Source organism: Salvelinus alpinus, chromosome 5, assembly GCF_045679555.1.
Source record: "Salvelinus alpinus chromosome 5, SLU_Salpinus.1, whole genome shotgun sequence".
NCBI classification, from domain to species: domain Eukaryota; kingdom Metazoa; phylum Chordata; class Actinopteri; order Salmoniformes; family Salmonidae; genus Salvelinus; species Salvelinus alpinus.
The window spans coordinates 56,181,456-56,194,146 of NC_092090.1; the positions used below are offsets into that span (position 1 = coordinate 56,181,456).

Sequence of the window (12,691 nt, forward strand, 5' to 3'; positions counted from 1 at the left end):
GCGCGATTAGAGCTTTTTGAGATTGGTTCAGATTCGGTTCGATTATAAACAATAATCAAGAATTTCGAAACTTTAAATGCACAATGCATTATGTGGGTTGAATGCTGTAACCAAACAGAATAAAACAATAATTAAAAAGTCCCATGATGATAATGACTGCTCATGACTGCTTATCACTTATTAACCATCAGTTATTCACATTACTTCAAAAAAATATTTTAGTTGTTGTGTATATTACATTTGTTTTATTTGATGACTTTAATTTCATTCCAAGTCATCATCTCATCTCTATAGAGCTGCTAACTATGCTGTCTGACAAAACCATTATTTTAGTAGTTCTTTAAAGTAAATAAGGCATACCAATATGACTGCTGAATACCAATACCTCAAGAAGCAACTGCTCTCTATGTATCCCATCTTGATCGCACATTCTTCTGTCTCTTATGTAGCAGGCGTAAGAATAAACATTATTATGGACTATGGTTATTTGTAGTTAATTATCACGTTTTCGTCACTAAACTATGTAGAACATTGGCCTGTTGGAAACTACAACTCTCTACTACAGTAGATAGCACAGTTCGGGCATGATCTGATTTATCTGTAGAGAAACTACAGTGTGCGCATTGAGCTCACAGAAAGAAAAAAAAATGAAATGGAATTCAAATAATTCGACCAATGTCAGTCAATAAAGTTGTTTAAAAACCAAAAATTAACCGACATTTCTGTTAATCGCTCAGCACTAAGTGACACACAGACAGAGAGAGAGAGAGAGACAGAGAGGGAAAGAGCCCAGTGGTCTTCCACAGTAGTCAGAAGGGAAGATATGCAGACGGAAGATGCTAGAGGGAGGGAGAAAGAAAACTAAGGACAGAGACATTGAGCGAAGGACAGGGAAAGGGAGAGGAGGAAAGAGCAAAATAGCCTTGAAGTCTTCTCTAAAAGAAAAGGTGCAGTGAAAAGATGCAAAAGTGAGGAAAGACAAGAAAGAGCGAGAGAGAGGGGAGAGAACACAAGTGAGATGCAAAGAGATAGGTACCTGGACAAGTCCAGGGACAGAAAGAGAAAGAGCAAGGGATAAAGCAGAGGGGGAGAGAGAGAGGCAGATTGTGTTACTTGGACTGATCCAGGGCTATCTTCCTGATCTTCAGGCTGTAGTCAGGACAGATGGACGTGATGGACAGGCGGTCAAATGAGTGGTACTGTACCCTGTGGAGGGGGATGGAGAGGAAAGGGATATAACGGAGAGGGGTGAGAGAAGGGGATGGGCAAGGGGTGATGGGGTGAGGATGAGAGAGGAGGGGATGGAGTGAGAAGAGGGGATGGGTGAGGGGGGATGAAGGTGATGGGAAAGGTGGAGGATGGAGGAGTGAAGGTCAGGACAACATATACGTTTATTTATATATAATTGACAATGATCACAGGACATCAAAGCCTTTTCATGTTGAAACTGTATGTGTGAATTTTGTCATTATGCTCCAGGGTGAAGACTCCCCTAGGTCAGTGGAGGCTGCTGAGGGGAGGACGGCTCATAATAATGGCTGGAACGAAGCAAATGGAATGGAATCAAACATATGAAAACCATGTGTTTGATACCATTCCACTGCTTCCGCTCCAGCCATTAACACGAGCCTGTCCTCCCCAATTAAGGTGCCACCAACCTCCTGTGCCTTAGGTACAGATCTAGGATAATCTTCCCCTCCCCCAATTCTAACCTTAACCATTAGTGAGGAAAATGCCAAACTGACAAGATCAGTGTCTAGGAGCAAATACACCCTGTCATATACTGTAGGTGTGTGGGTTTGTGGATCTCTGCTGTTGTTGCTGGTCTATGTTCTCTGTTAATGAGCTCATCCAGGAGTTAGCCTACACACACCTGCGCTGGACACAGGAAAAAGATAGGAAAAGAGGCACAAACTTTCCAGTTGAAAGGATCATTAGGTCTGGGCAGGGAAATGCATACACACACACATAACACTGTCTGACATATATACGTCTTTGCAATTAACCCCTGGGCCACAAGTGGTCCTGCACCACTCACCCTCCGTTCTGGGGCTGAAACAGCCAGGTGGAAAGGTCACAAAACACTCAGTCTCTCTCTCTCTCTCATACAACACACACACAAAACACCAATGAAACTGGATAGAGAGAATAACAGGAGATATAATGAGGTGAGAGGTTTAGAGAAAACTCAAACCTCTGTAACATGAAAATGTGTGTGCGCTTTTCTGTGAATGTGTGCATGTCATGCATGTTCTCTCTCGTGTATTACCTGACAGGTATAGAGGTGAAAGGTTTCTTGTAGATGTCAGCCAGTTTATCCATGACCACGGCAGCAGTAGTGAAGATGCGGTAGGTGTGGAGGAAGGTGTTGAGGAAGTCGATGGAGAGGAAGCGCAAGTCCGTCAGCCTTTCCAGCAGCCGCTCCACGCTGGCGTAGCGAATCTGTGGGACCTTGCAGGAGTTGAGTGTCTTGCTGAAGCAAATGTCAACATCATCTTTATGGAGGCGCATATCAGATCTGATGGACGGACACACACACACACACAATCACTGGTGATCTAATCATTGAATTGCTAGGATTACTCACACATAAGTTTTAGGTATGGATAAACACTTAAAGTTGCAGTAAGTCATGTCAGAAGCTAGCAGATTAATTACTTACCGACAACCGCTGCAAATTCCAATAAAACTACATCACGGTTTGAAATTCACTATCCTTGCTTTGTCTAACAACACTATAAATCAATCGGTCAAAGGAGTTTTGTGGGTCAAAGTGCAGTATTTATTTAGTTTCATAGCACAAATATTTGTTTGCACATTTCTCACAATGTTACCAACACTTAGTAAACTTCTGGAAAAAATGTGTGTTTGACCAGATACAATGCTATTTCACAGTAAACAAATTGACAACAGACTTTCGGCACGCATATTGGGAAGGACACTCACCAAGCACGGCACTTACACAAATTACTGATTTGCTGAGAGAAATTGATGATAAAATTCTGGGGGCTGTCTTGTTAGACTTCAGAGCAGCTTTTAATATTATAGATCATAGTCTTTCTGGAAAAACGTATGTGTTATGGCTTTACACCCCCTGCTATAATGTGGATAAAGAGCTACTTGTCTAACAGAACACAGAGGGTGTTTTTTAATGGAAGCCTCCAGGTAGAAGCAGGAATTCCCCAGGGTAGCTGTTTAGGCCCCTTGCTTTTTTCAATCTTTACTAACAACATGCCACTGGCTTTGAGTAATACAGGTCAGCTACTACAGCGACTGAAATGACTCCAACACTTAACAAAGAGCTGCAGTTAGTTTTGAAATGGGTAGCAAGAAACGAGTTAGTCCTAAATATTTCCAAAACTAAAAGTATTGTATTTGGGACAAATCATTCACTAAACCCTAATCCTAAACTACATCTTGTAATGAATAATGTGGAAATTGAGCAAGTTGAGGTGACTAAACTGCTTGGAGTAACCCTGGATTGTAAACTGTCATGGTCAAAACATATTGATTCAACAGTAGCTAAGAAGGGGAGAAGTAGGTTCATAATAAAGTGCTGCTCTGCCTTCTTAACCTCTTGACGCTAAGGGGTCAGATTTTTTATTTTTTTTAAATAACGTTCCCAAGGTAAACTGACTATTTCTCAGGTCCAGATCGTAGAATATGCATATAATTTACAGATTAGGATAGAAAACACTCCAAAGTTTCCAAAACTGTCAAAATATTGTCTGTGAGTATAACAAAACTGATTCTGCAGGTGAAAACCTGGGGAAATCTAACCCGGAAGTTATTTTTATTTTTTTTAATCTGTGTTTCCTTGCCCGTCTTTCTTCCATTTAAAGGGGTATCAACCAGATTCCTTTTCCAATGGCTTCCTCAGGCTGTGACCAGGCTTTAGACATAGTTTCAGGCTTTTATTTTGAAAAATGAGCGAGATTTTTCAAACGTAGTCAGGTGTCCTTTGATTAGGACACCTGACTACGCGAGAGGGGTAGCTCTCCATTTTCCATTTTCTTTCTCTCTTTTATTGAATAGGTTACGGTCCGGTTGAAATATTATCGATTATGTTTGTTAAAAACAACCTGAGGATTGATTATAAAAAACATTTGACATGTTTCTACGAACATTACGGATACTTTTTGGAATGTTCGTCGAACGGAACGAGGCTTTGTTTTCTGAACATAACGCACAACCCAAATGGCGTTTTTTTGTTATAAAAGTAATATTTATCGAACAAAAATAACATTTATTGTGTAACTGGGAGTCTCGTGAGTGCAAACATCCGAAGACTATCAAAGGTAAGCGATTCATTTTATTGCTTTTCTGACTTTCGTGACCATGCTAATTTGGGGCTAGCTGTTCTAGCATTGATTGATACACTCACAAAAGCTTGGATTGCTTTCGCTGCATTTTTTCAGCATATTTTCAAAATCTGACACGATAGGTGGATTAACAACAAGCTAAGCTGTGTTTTGGTATATTTCACTTGTGATTGCATGATTATAAATATGTTTTGTAATATTTTGCGCCCTGCAATTCAGCGGTTGTTTAGGAAAATGATCCCGCTAAAGGGATCCGTAGCGCAAAGAAGTTAACAACACTATTGTCACGATCGTTATAATGAGTGGACCAAGATGCAGCGTGGTATGGTTCCGTCCTCTTTATTTTGAAGTGAAACTCAAAGAAAACAATAAAATCGCAATGTGAAGCTGTTATAGTGCTCACAGGCAACTATACATAGTCAAGATCCCACAAAGCACAATGGGGAAATGGCGGCCTAAATATGATCCCCAATCAGAGACAACGATTAACAGCTGCCTCTGATTGGGAACCATACCAGGCCAACCTAGATAACCCACCCTAGTCACTGTCACGCCCCAACCAACATAGAGAATAAACAGCTCTCTATGGTCAGGGCGTGACAACTATCAACAAGGCAGGTCCTACAGGCCCTGGTTTTTGTCACACCTGGACTATTGTTCAGTCGTGTGATCAGGTGCCACAAAGGGCATATTGAAAAATTGCAGTTGACTCAGAACAGGGCAGCACGACTGGCCCTTAAAAGTACACCGAGAGCTAACATTAATGACATGCATGTCAATCTCTCATGGCTCAAAGTGGAAGAGAGATTGACTTCCTCATTACTTGTTTTTGTCAGAGGTTGATAAGCTGAAGGTACCGAGCTGTCTGTTTAAAATACTAGCACACAGCTCGGACAACCATGCATACCCCACAAGACATGCCACCAGAGGTCTCTTCACAGTCCCCAATTTTAGAACAGACGATGGGAGGCGCAAAGTACTACATAGAGCCATGACTACATGGAACTCTATTCCACATCAGGTAACTGATGCAAGCAGTAGAATCAGATTAAAAAAGCAGGTAAAAATACACGTTATGGAACAGCGGGGACTGTGAAGTAACACAAACAGGCACAGACACATGCATACATACACACACACACACACATACATGTGGATTTTTCATTGTAGATAAGTCATAGTGTAGTATGGGCCTGAGGTCACACACTTAGTGTGTTGTGAATTCTGTAATGAATGTATTGTAATGTTTTTAAAATTGTATAACTGCCTTCATTTTGCCGGACCCCAGGAAGAGTAGCTGCTGCCTTGGCAGCAGCTAATGGGGATCCATAATAAATACAAATGGCTTTAGCCACAGAGGGAGCAGGCCTGCCCCGGCAAGTGCAGGGGGGTTGCCTAGCCACACATGGCTCGGAGGGAGTCAACATCTGCTTTGAGCAGCAATTTCCCATGATTTGTGAATCGGTTCGGACCCAACAGATAGCGCGATAGCTAAAATGGCTTTGAAAAAATAAGATTTCAGCTAATAGGGAGAAGGTGCAGGATCTTTTTTTCAGCCAAGAAGTAACAAACCTGATCAACTATTCATTAATACTTTGAGTGGTATATTCAGATATGTTAGCTCTGGGTTCGAACTAAGCCGTACACACTGGAGCAAAAACAGGAATGACAGACACAGGCATGTGTTAAAGTGTACAGTTGAAGTTTACATACACTTAGGTCAGAGTCATTAAAACTCGTTTTTCAACCACTCCACACATTTCTTGTTAACAAACTATAGTTTTGGCAAGTTGGTTAGGACATCTACTTCGTGCATGACAAGTAATTTTTCCAACAATTGATTACAGACAGATTAGTTAATTTATATCTCACTGTATCACAATTCCAGTGGGTCAAAAGTTTACATACACTAAGTTGACTGTGACTTTAAACAGCTTGGAAAATTCCAGAAGCTTTAGAAGCTTCTGATAGGCTAATTGACATAATTTGAGTCAATTGGAGGTGTACCTGTGGATGTATTTCAAGGCCTACCTTCAAACTCAGTGCCTCTTTGCTTGACATCATGGGAAAATCAAAAGAAATCAGCAGACCTCCGCAAGTCTGGTTCATCCTTGGGAGCAATTTCCAAACGCCTGAAGGTACCACGTTCATCTGTACAAACAATAGTACGCAAGTATAAACACCATGGGACCACGCAGATGTCATACCGCTCAGGAAAGAGACGCGTTCTGTCTCCTAGAGATGAAATTACTTTGATGCGAAAAGTGCAAATCAATCCCAGAACAACAGCAAAGGACCTTGTGAAGATGCTGGAGGAAACAGGTACAAACGTATCTATATCCACAGTAAAACGAGTCCTATATCGACATAACCTGAAAGGCCGCTCAGCAAGGAAGAAGCCACTGCTCCAAAACCACCATAAAACAGCCAGACTACGGTTTGCAACTGCACATGGGGACAAAGATCATACTTTTTGGAGAAATGTCCTCTGGTCTGATGAAACAAAAATAGAACTGTTTGGCCATAATGACCGTTGATATGTTTGGAGGAAGAAGGGGGAGGCTTGCGAGCCGAAGAACACGATCCCAACCGTGAAGTACGGGGGTGGCAGCATCATGTTGTGGGGGTGCATTGCTGCAGGAGGGACTGGTGCACTTCACAAAATAGATGGCTACATGAGGGAGGAAAATTATGTGGATATACTGAAGCAACATCTCAAGAGATCAATCAGGAAGTTAAAGCTTGGTTGCAAATGGGTCTTCCAAATGGACAATGACCCCAAGCATACTTCCAAAGTTGTGGCAACATGGCTTAAGGACAACAAAGTCAAGGTATTGGAGTGGCTATCACAAAGCCCTGACCTCAATCCTATAGAATATTTGTGGGCAGAACTGAAAAGGCGTGTGCGAGCTAGGAGGCCTACAAACCTGACTCAGTTACACCAGCTCTGTCAGGAGGAATGGGGCAAAATTCACCCAACTTATTGCGGGAAGCTTGTGGAAGGCTACCCAAAACATTTCACCCAAGTTAAACAATTTAAAGGCAATGCTACCAAATACTAATTGAGTGTATGTAAACTTCTGACCCACTGGGAATGTGATGGAAGAAATAAAAGCTGAAATAAATCATTCTCTCTATTATTATTCTGACATTTCACATTCTTAAAATAAAGTGGTGATCCTAACTGACCTAAGACAGGGAATATTTACTTGGGTTAAATGTCAGGAATTGTGAAAAACTGAGTTTAAATGTATTTGGCTAAGGTGTATGTAAACTTCTGACTTCAACTGTATGTGGGCGCTCTTACTTGATCATGTGAGGCACGGTGACTTTGGAGTTCTCCTCGAATACACTAGTCATCAAACCATTGCAGCGGATATTATCGATACACTAGAGAGAGAGGGCGAGAGAGATAGAGGGAAAGGGAGGAGAGGGAGAGTGTTAGTGCAGATAAGTGGAGCGAAAGATCAATCTAAACCTCAATCTGATATATTAGCAACATCCTAACATGTCGTATGTAATTATGGTTTACAAGAAATGTATCCAAACCCTAAAGAAAGATATATTGTTATTAAAGCTTTTCCTTTGACCTAATCTTTGTTTAGAATCAAGCCAAGCCTCAGAGGAGGTGCAGTGTGTGTGTGTGTGTGTGTGTGCATGCATGTGTGTGTGTGTGTGTGCATGCATGTGTGTGTGTGCGTGTATGTAGGGGGAACACTGGGTTAAAGGGGATGAGCCAAGCACAAACCAGGGTTTGACCCCTGGGGAACCAACCACTCTGTTTACTCACTGCAAAGCCTCATGGGATACCCAGAGGGAATCACACGGGGCTGTTTGAACTTTTTGTTGTTCGGTTATTATTCCAAGAAGAGAAAGAGAGAAAGAGAAAGAGAAAGAGAGAGAAAGAGGAAGAGAAGAGAGAGAGAAAGAGAAAGTGAAAAGAGTTAGTTAGTTAGTTAGTTACCTGGCTGATGTCGCTGGTCCAGGCAGCTTTCTCCTGTCGTGAGGGAGCCAACAAGACTACAGTGAAGGAGGGAGAGTCAGATGGCTCGATGATCAGCTTAAAGTCCAACTGACCAAATACCTGACCACCACTGGACCTCGCTAAAAAGAAGGGAAGGGAGAGTGAGAAAGAAAATGAGAAGATTGGGTCACCTAGGGTGACAATGTATTTTGGTATGACACGAGATAAAGATTAATACATGAATAAGATATAAGCTGGTCCACTTCATTTACCCCTGTAGTGTGTGTGTGTGTGTAACCGAAGGGGGGTGAATGTAACCGATGTGAAATGGCTAGCTAGTTAGCGGTGGTGCGCGCTAATAGCCTTTCAAACGGTGACGTCACTCGCTTTGAGACCTTGAAGTAGTGGTTCCCCGATGGGTAACGATGCTTCGTTGGTGACTGTTGTTGATGTGTGCAGAGGGTCCTTGGTTCGCGCCCGAGGGGACAGACCAAAGTTATACTGTTACATTGGTGCCGTGCCCGGATCAACAGCATCAATGTACCAGTATAACTTATACTATCCCTGGTTCGTGGGGACCCGCTGCACACATCAACAACAGTCACCCACGAAGCATCGTTACCCACCGCAGAGCAAGGGGAACCACTACTTCAAGGTCTCAAAGCGAGTGATGTAACCGATTGAAACGCTATTAGCGTGCACCACCGCTAACTAGCTAGCCATTTCACATCGGTTACATGTGTGTGTGTGTGTCACTCAAAGTTCCTTCCCTGGAAGTCTGTGAGCGAAAAGACCCCTCTGTAAGATTAATGGGTGAGCGATGTCATAGGATCAGCATGAATGTCATTTAAAGGGAAGGCTGTTAGCTGGTATTTGAAGGGATGTGAGGGTCAGCCAGAGCTTTATCTGTGGACACTTATCTTTGTACACTAATTAACCTGTATGGAGACAGAGACTTAATGAGCCTGTCTGAGACACTGCATAGATCTAAAGGACTGGGGTTGGTTAACACACAATTTACTCACAGTCGTCGTCACTGGTCTCTGTTTCTTCTATGAGGGTACATTCTATTAGAGACAGGACTCCACCTTGCTGCAGAGAGAGGTCCGAGGTCATTGACTGTTTGTGTTTTCTTTGTGTGCTTAAAATATGACTAGGTCCCAATTCTCCACCTTTCTCCCAAAGTGTACAATTACACAAATTCTCTCATGGATTTAACAATGGTGGAAACTCATTCCACCAATATGATTTTAAATCCAACCCGGGAGTGTGTGAGTGCACACTTCTGGAAAAGGGTGGAGAATTAAAGCCAGTAAATATGAGCATGCGTGTGTGTGGCTCACCTTCAGCAGGTGCAGCTTGCCTCCTGAGCTGCGTGTGCAGATAAGAAAGTGTTTTGTAAACAGGAAGCACTGTCTCTCTCCTTCCTTCTTCAGAGACAGAGAGCCCAGACGCACCTTACTGAGCTTCCCCCTCTCCACCGACGGCAGCTGAATCAGAGAACCTGGCGGGGGAGGGCAACGGGGGAGAGAGGGAGGAGGGAGTAAGAGGAGGTGTTGAGAGACAGGAGGAGTGGGGAGAGGTGTGGAGAGAGAGATGGGAGATGAGTGTGAGAAAAATAAAAAAGCCTTGTCCAAGCCAGAACTGCCCATCTCCTGTTTCTGTAGTGTGAGGCAGCTTGATGTACAAAAACAGACCCTGGACAGGACGCTAGTTTATCGCAGGGCCTTACCCCCAATCAATCTCCTTAATGCCAAGCAGAGAGGTATCAAGTCCCATTTTTAGACTCTTTGGTATGACTCGACCAGGGATTGAACCCCCACCTTCCAATCACGGGAGGACAGTCTAACCACAAGGCCACTGAGATGGACATGAGAAATACTGTTACATAAACAATGGTTTGTGTCATGAATGTGTAAGTGAATTCTTATATGTGTGTGCATATACCTGTATATGTGTGCACGCTCACCCTGTCTGACGAAGGTCTGACTGGTGTCCAGTAGTATATCACATCCCTCTACAATCATCCTCTCGATGGCCAGGTTCTTACGGATGTTCTCTGTATCACTCACCTCATCATGCATCACCCTGAGGACACACACAAACATGATATACTACATGAAATGTCTAAGACGTGATAATTCATACCTGTATGTTTTGAGGTATTCTTACTCATTGATACACCCACAAATAAACACACACCTTGACAGCTCCTCTAGTTTGGACTTGGCAAACTCCAAGCTCTTGCGCTCTACGTGTTCGTGCGGAGTGTGCGCCAGCAACTCATGCAGGGTGATGATGTAACGAGGAATCTGAGAGAAACAAATAGAGGAAGAAAGGAAGAGAGAGATATAGAGTGTAATTGGGAGAAGGGTGAGGTATTTAATTGAGACTTTATGGTTTGAATGTTTATGAGTAAGGCCACAGATAGGGTTCTAAAAGTAGATATTTGCTAGGTGAGAGTGTATGGTACCTAGAACATGTGGTATGTGAGGATGTATTTGTGTGTTGGAGTGAGTGTGTGTGTGCATGCATTGCATGTGTGCAGGCGTGTGTGAATGCGTGTGTGTTTACCGCTACTCCCCTCAGGCGTTCGATGTCGCCGGTATACTAACCACCGGTCCTGGGATCCATCATTACGCACACCTGGTATCAATCATTACGCGCACCTGCACGTCAGACACACCTGGACTCCATTACCTCACTTATTACCTCCCCTATATCTGGCAACCCCTTAGGTTCTTTCCCCAGTCATTATTGTTTGTGTTTCATGTCTATACGCTACTCGTGTTTGTTATATTGTTCGATGTTCCGTTTATTATTAAACTCACCACCTGCACTTGCTTTCTGACTCCCAGCATATACGATACAGAACATATGGTTTGTGGTGGTGTGAGTGCATGCGTGCGTGTGTGTGTGTGCGTTGCACAAATCAGAATGGTCACATTTGCGCGATTGATTTTCCATCGCTCATTTGCACATCACGTCAATGATGTCACTGTGTGAGGCTGTAGGTCAATTAACCTTGTCGGAGTGGGCGCACTGATTCTAGTTTGTGAGCTAGGCAGGCCACTGCCTGGGAAGGTCTCCCACTCAGAAGTACGAGATAGGGAGGCGGGCGGGGGTAGGTTAACCTCAGGTCTCCCCACTGGAAGCCAGAGGCAGGGGGAGCGGGGGAATCTATCAAACAGCGCACCTCTAACTTTGTACAGTACTAATGCAATTAGTAAAATCAGTCACACTAGAAAATGCTACCAAAGAAACCACAATTCATTCATAATGTGAATATATATAGTTTCACAGACATATTGTTGCATTTTTTTTCTGGTTTGTGCGAAATTGTTAAGAATAATATAAAACCAGTCTGCACACCAAGGTGAATTGGTTTAGTCTTGACTCTTGGTTGACAGTGTTGGGGGATGGGTAATGTATTGATGCTCGAGTGCCAAATCCACACATTTGTTTCTATTTGTCTTTGTTACTACTTTTTGATATTTGAGTCTTTGTATTTATATTGTTTTAAATGTTATGATTATTTATTTGTATTCCAAATGTCTGAATAAAAATTAGTTAGTCCAGAATGGTGCTTTTTTTGGGGGGGCTTGTATGGCCCAGGGAGCCATACAAGCTAGAACCGCTACTGATGCGCATGCATGTGTGTGTGTTACCTGGAACATGGGGTATGTGAGGAAGGTCTCCAGCATCCTGCCCTCACAGGCAGCATTAGCCTCATACTGCTTCAGCAGCTTATCGAAGTCTCGGTTCTGCTTGCAGTTGGCCAGCACTTGCAGGCTGTACTGGTGGTTCCTCACAAACTCCTGGTAGATGTTCAGCATAGGCAGCAGGATGTCAAACAGGTCCGCTAGACACGCACACACACACACAACTGTATAAATATATTCTACAGTACACGACAGGCTGGTTTCCCAGACACAGATTAAGCCTAGTCCTGAACTAAAAATCTCATTCAATGGAGAATCTCCATTGAATAGAAATACAAGACATAGAACTCAAATATATAACAAATAGGGAGAACAATAAATTAACTAAGCTTAGATGAGATTAGATTAGCATTAGAGCCTGTTCAGTTTGGCCTGTCCCTGGCCATGTCTCGACGCATTTTCCTCTTACAGAACCCATTCCTTACAGGCTGGTCTCCTAGGTAATGCTTATCGGTAGGCTGTTGAGGTTTTTAGGAGGAGAAATTATGGGGTGTCAAGCCATTGTATGTGTGTGTGTGCGAGAGAAAGTAATGAGACGTTGTTTCAATAAGATGAGTGTGTGTGTGTGTGTCTGTGTGCCTGAGATAGGCAGCAATAAGACATCAAGGCCATTTTTTTTATAAAACAATTTGCGTCAGCACTGAGCAACTGACCTTGATGTCAGTGCAAGACTGGAGAGTTTG

General features: G+C 42.9%; 1 protein-coding gene across 4 annotated transcripts in view; it reads right to left on the reverse strand.

The window, feature by feature from the left end:
- Positions 1–12,691, reverse strand: part of LOC139576367 (ras-specific guanine nucleotide-releasing factor 2) — a 244,912-nt gene that overhangs the window by 118,861 nt on the left and 113,360 nt on the right. For 3 of the 4 annotated variants that reach the window (XM_071402412.1, XM_071402411.1, XM_071402408.1), the window contains 9 exons: positions 11,955–12,148; positions 10,489–10,598; positions 10,256–10,374; positions 9,630–9,790; positions 9,312–9,378; positions 8,287–8,426; positions 7,630–7,712; positions 2,270–2,518; positions 1,114–1,206 (listed from right to left, as the gene is read on the reverse strand). In XM_071402412.1, the coding sequence (XP_071258513.1) occupies positions 1,114–1,206; positions 2,270–2,518; positions 7,630–7,712; positions 8,287–8,426; positions 9,312–9,378; positions 9,630–9,790; positions 10,256–10,374; positions 10,489–10,598; positions 11,955–12,148 (1,216 nt within the window). The remainder of the gene's footprint in view (positions 1–1,113; positions 1,207–2,269; positions 2,519–7,629; positions 7,713–8,286; positions 8,427–9,311; positions 9,379–9,629; positions 9,791–10,255; positions 10,375–10,488; positions 10,599–11,954; positions 12,149–12,691) is intronic. The other variant, XM_071402410.1, reaches the window with a different exon arrangement.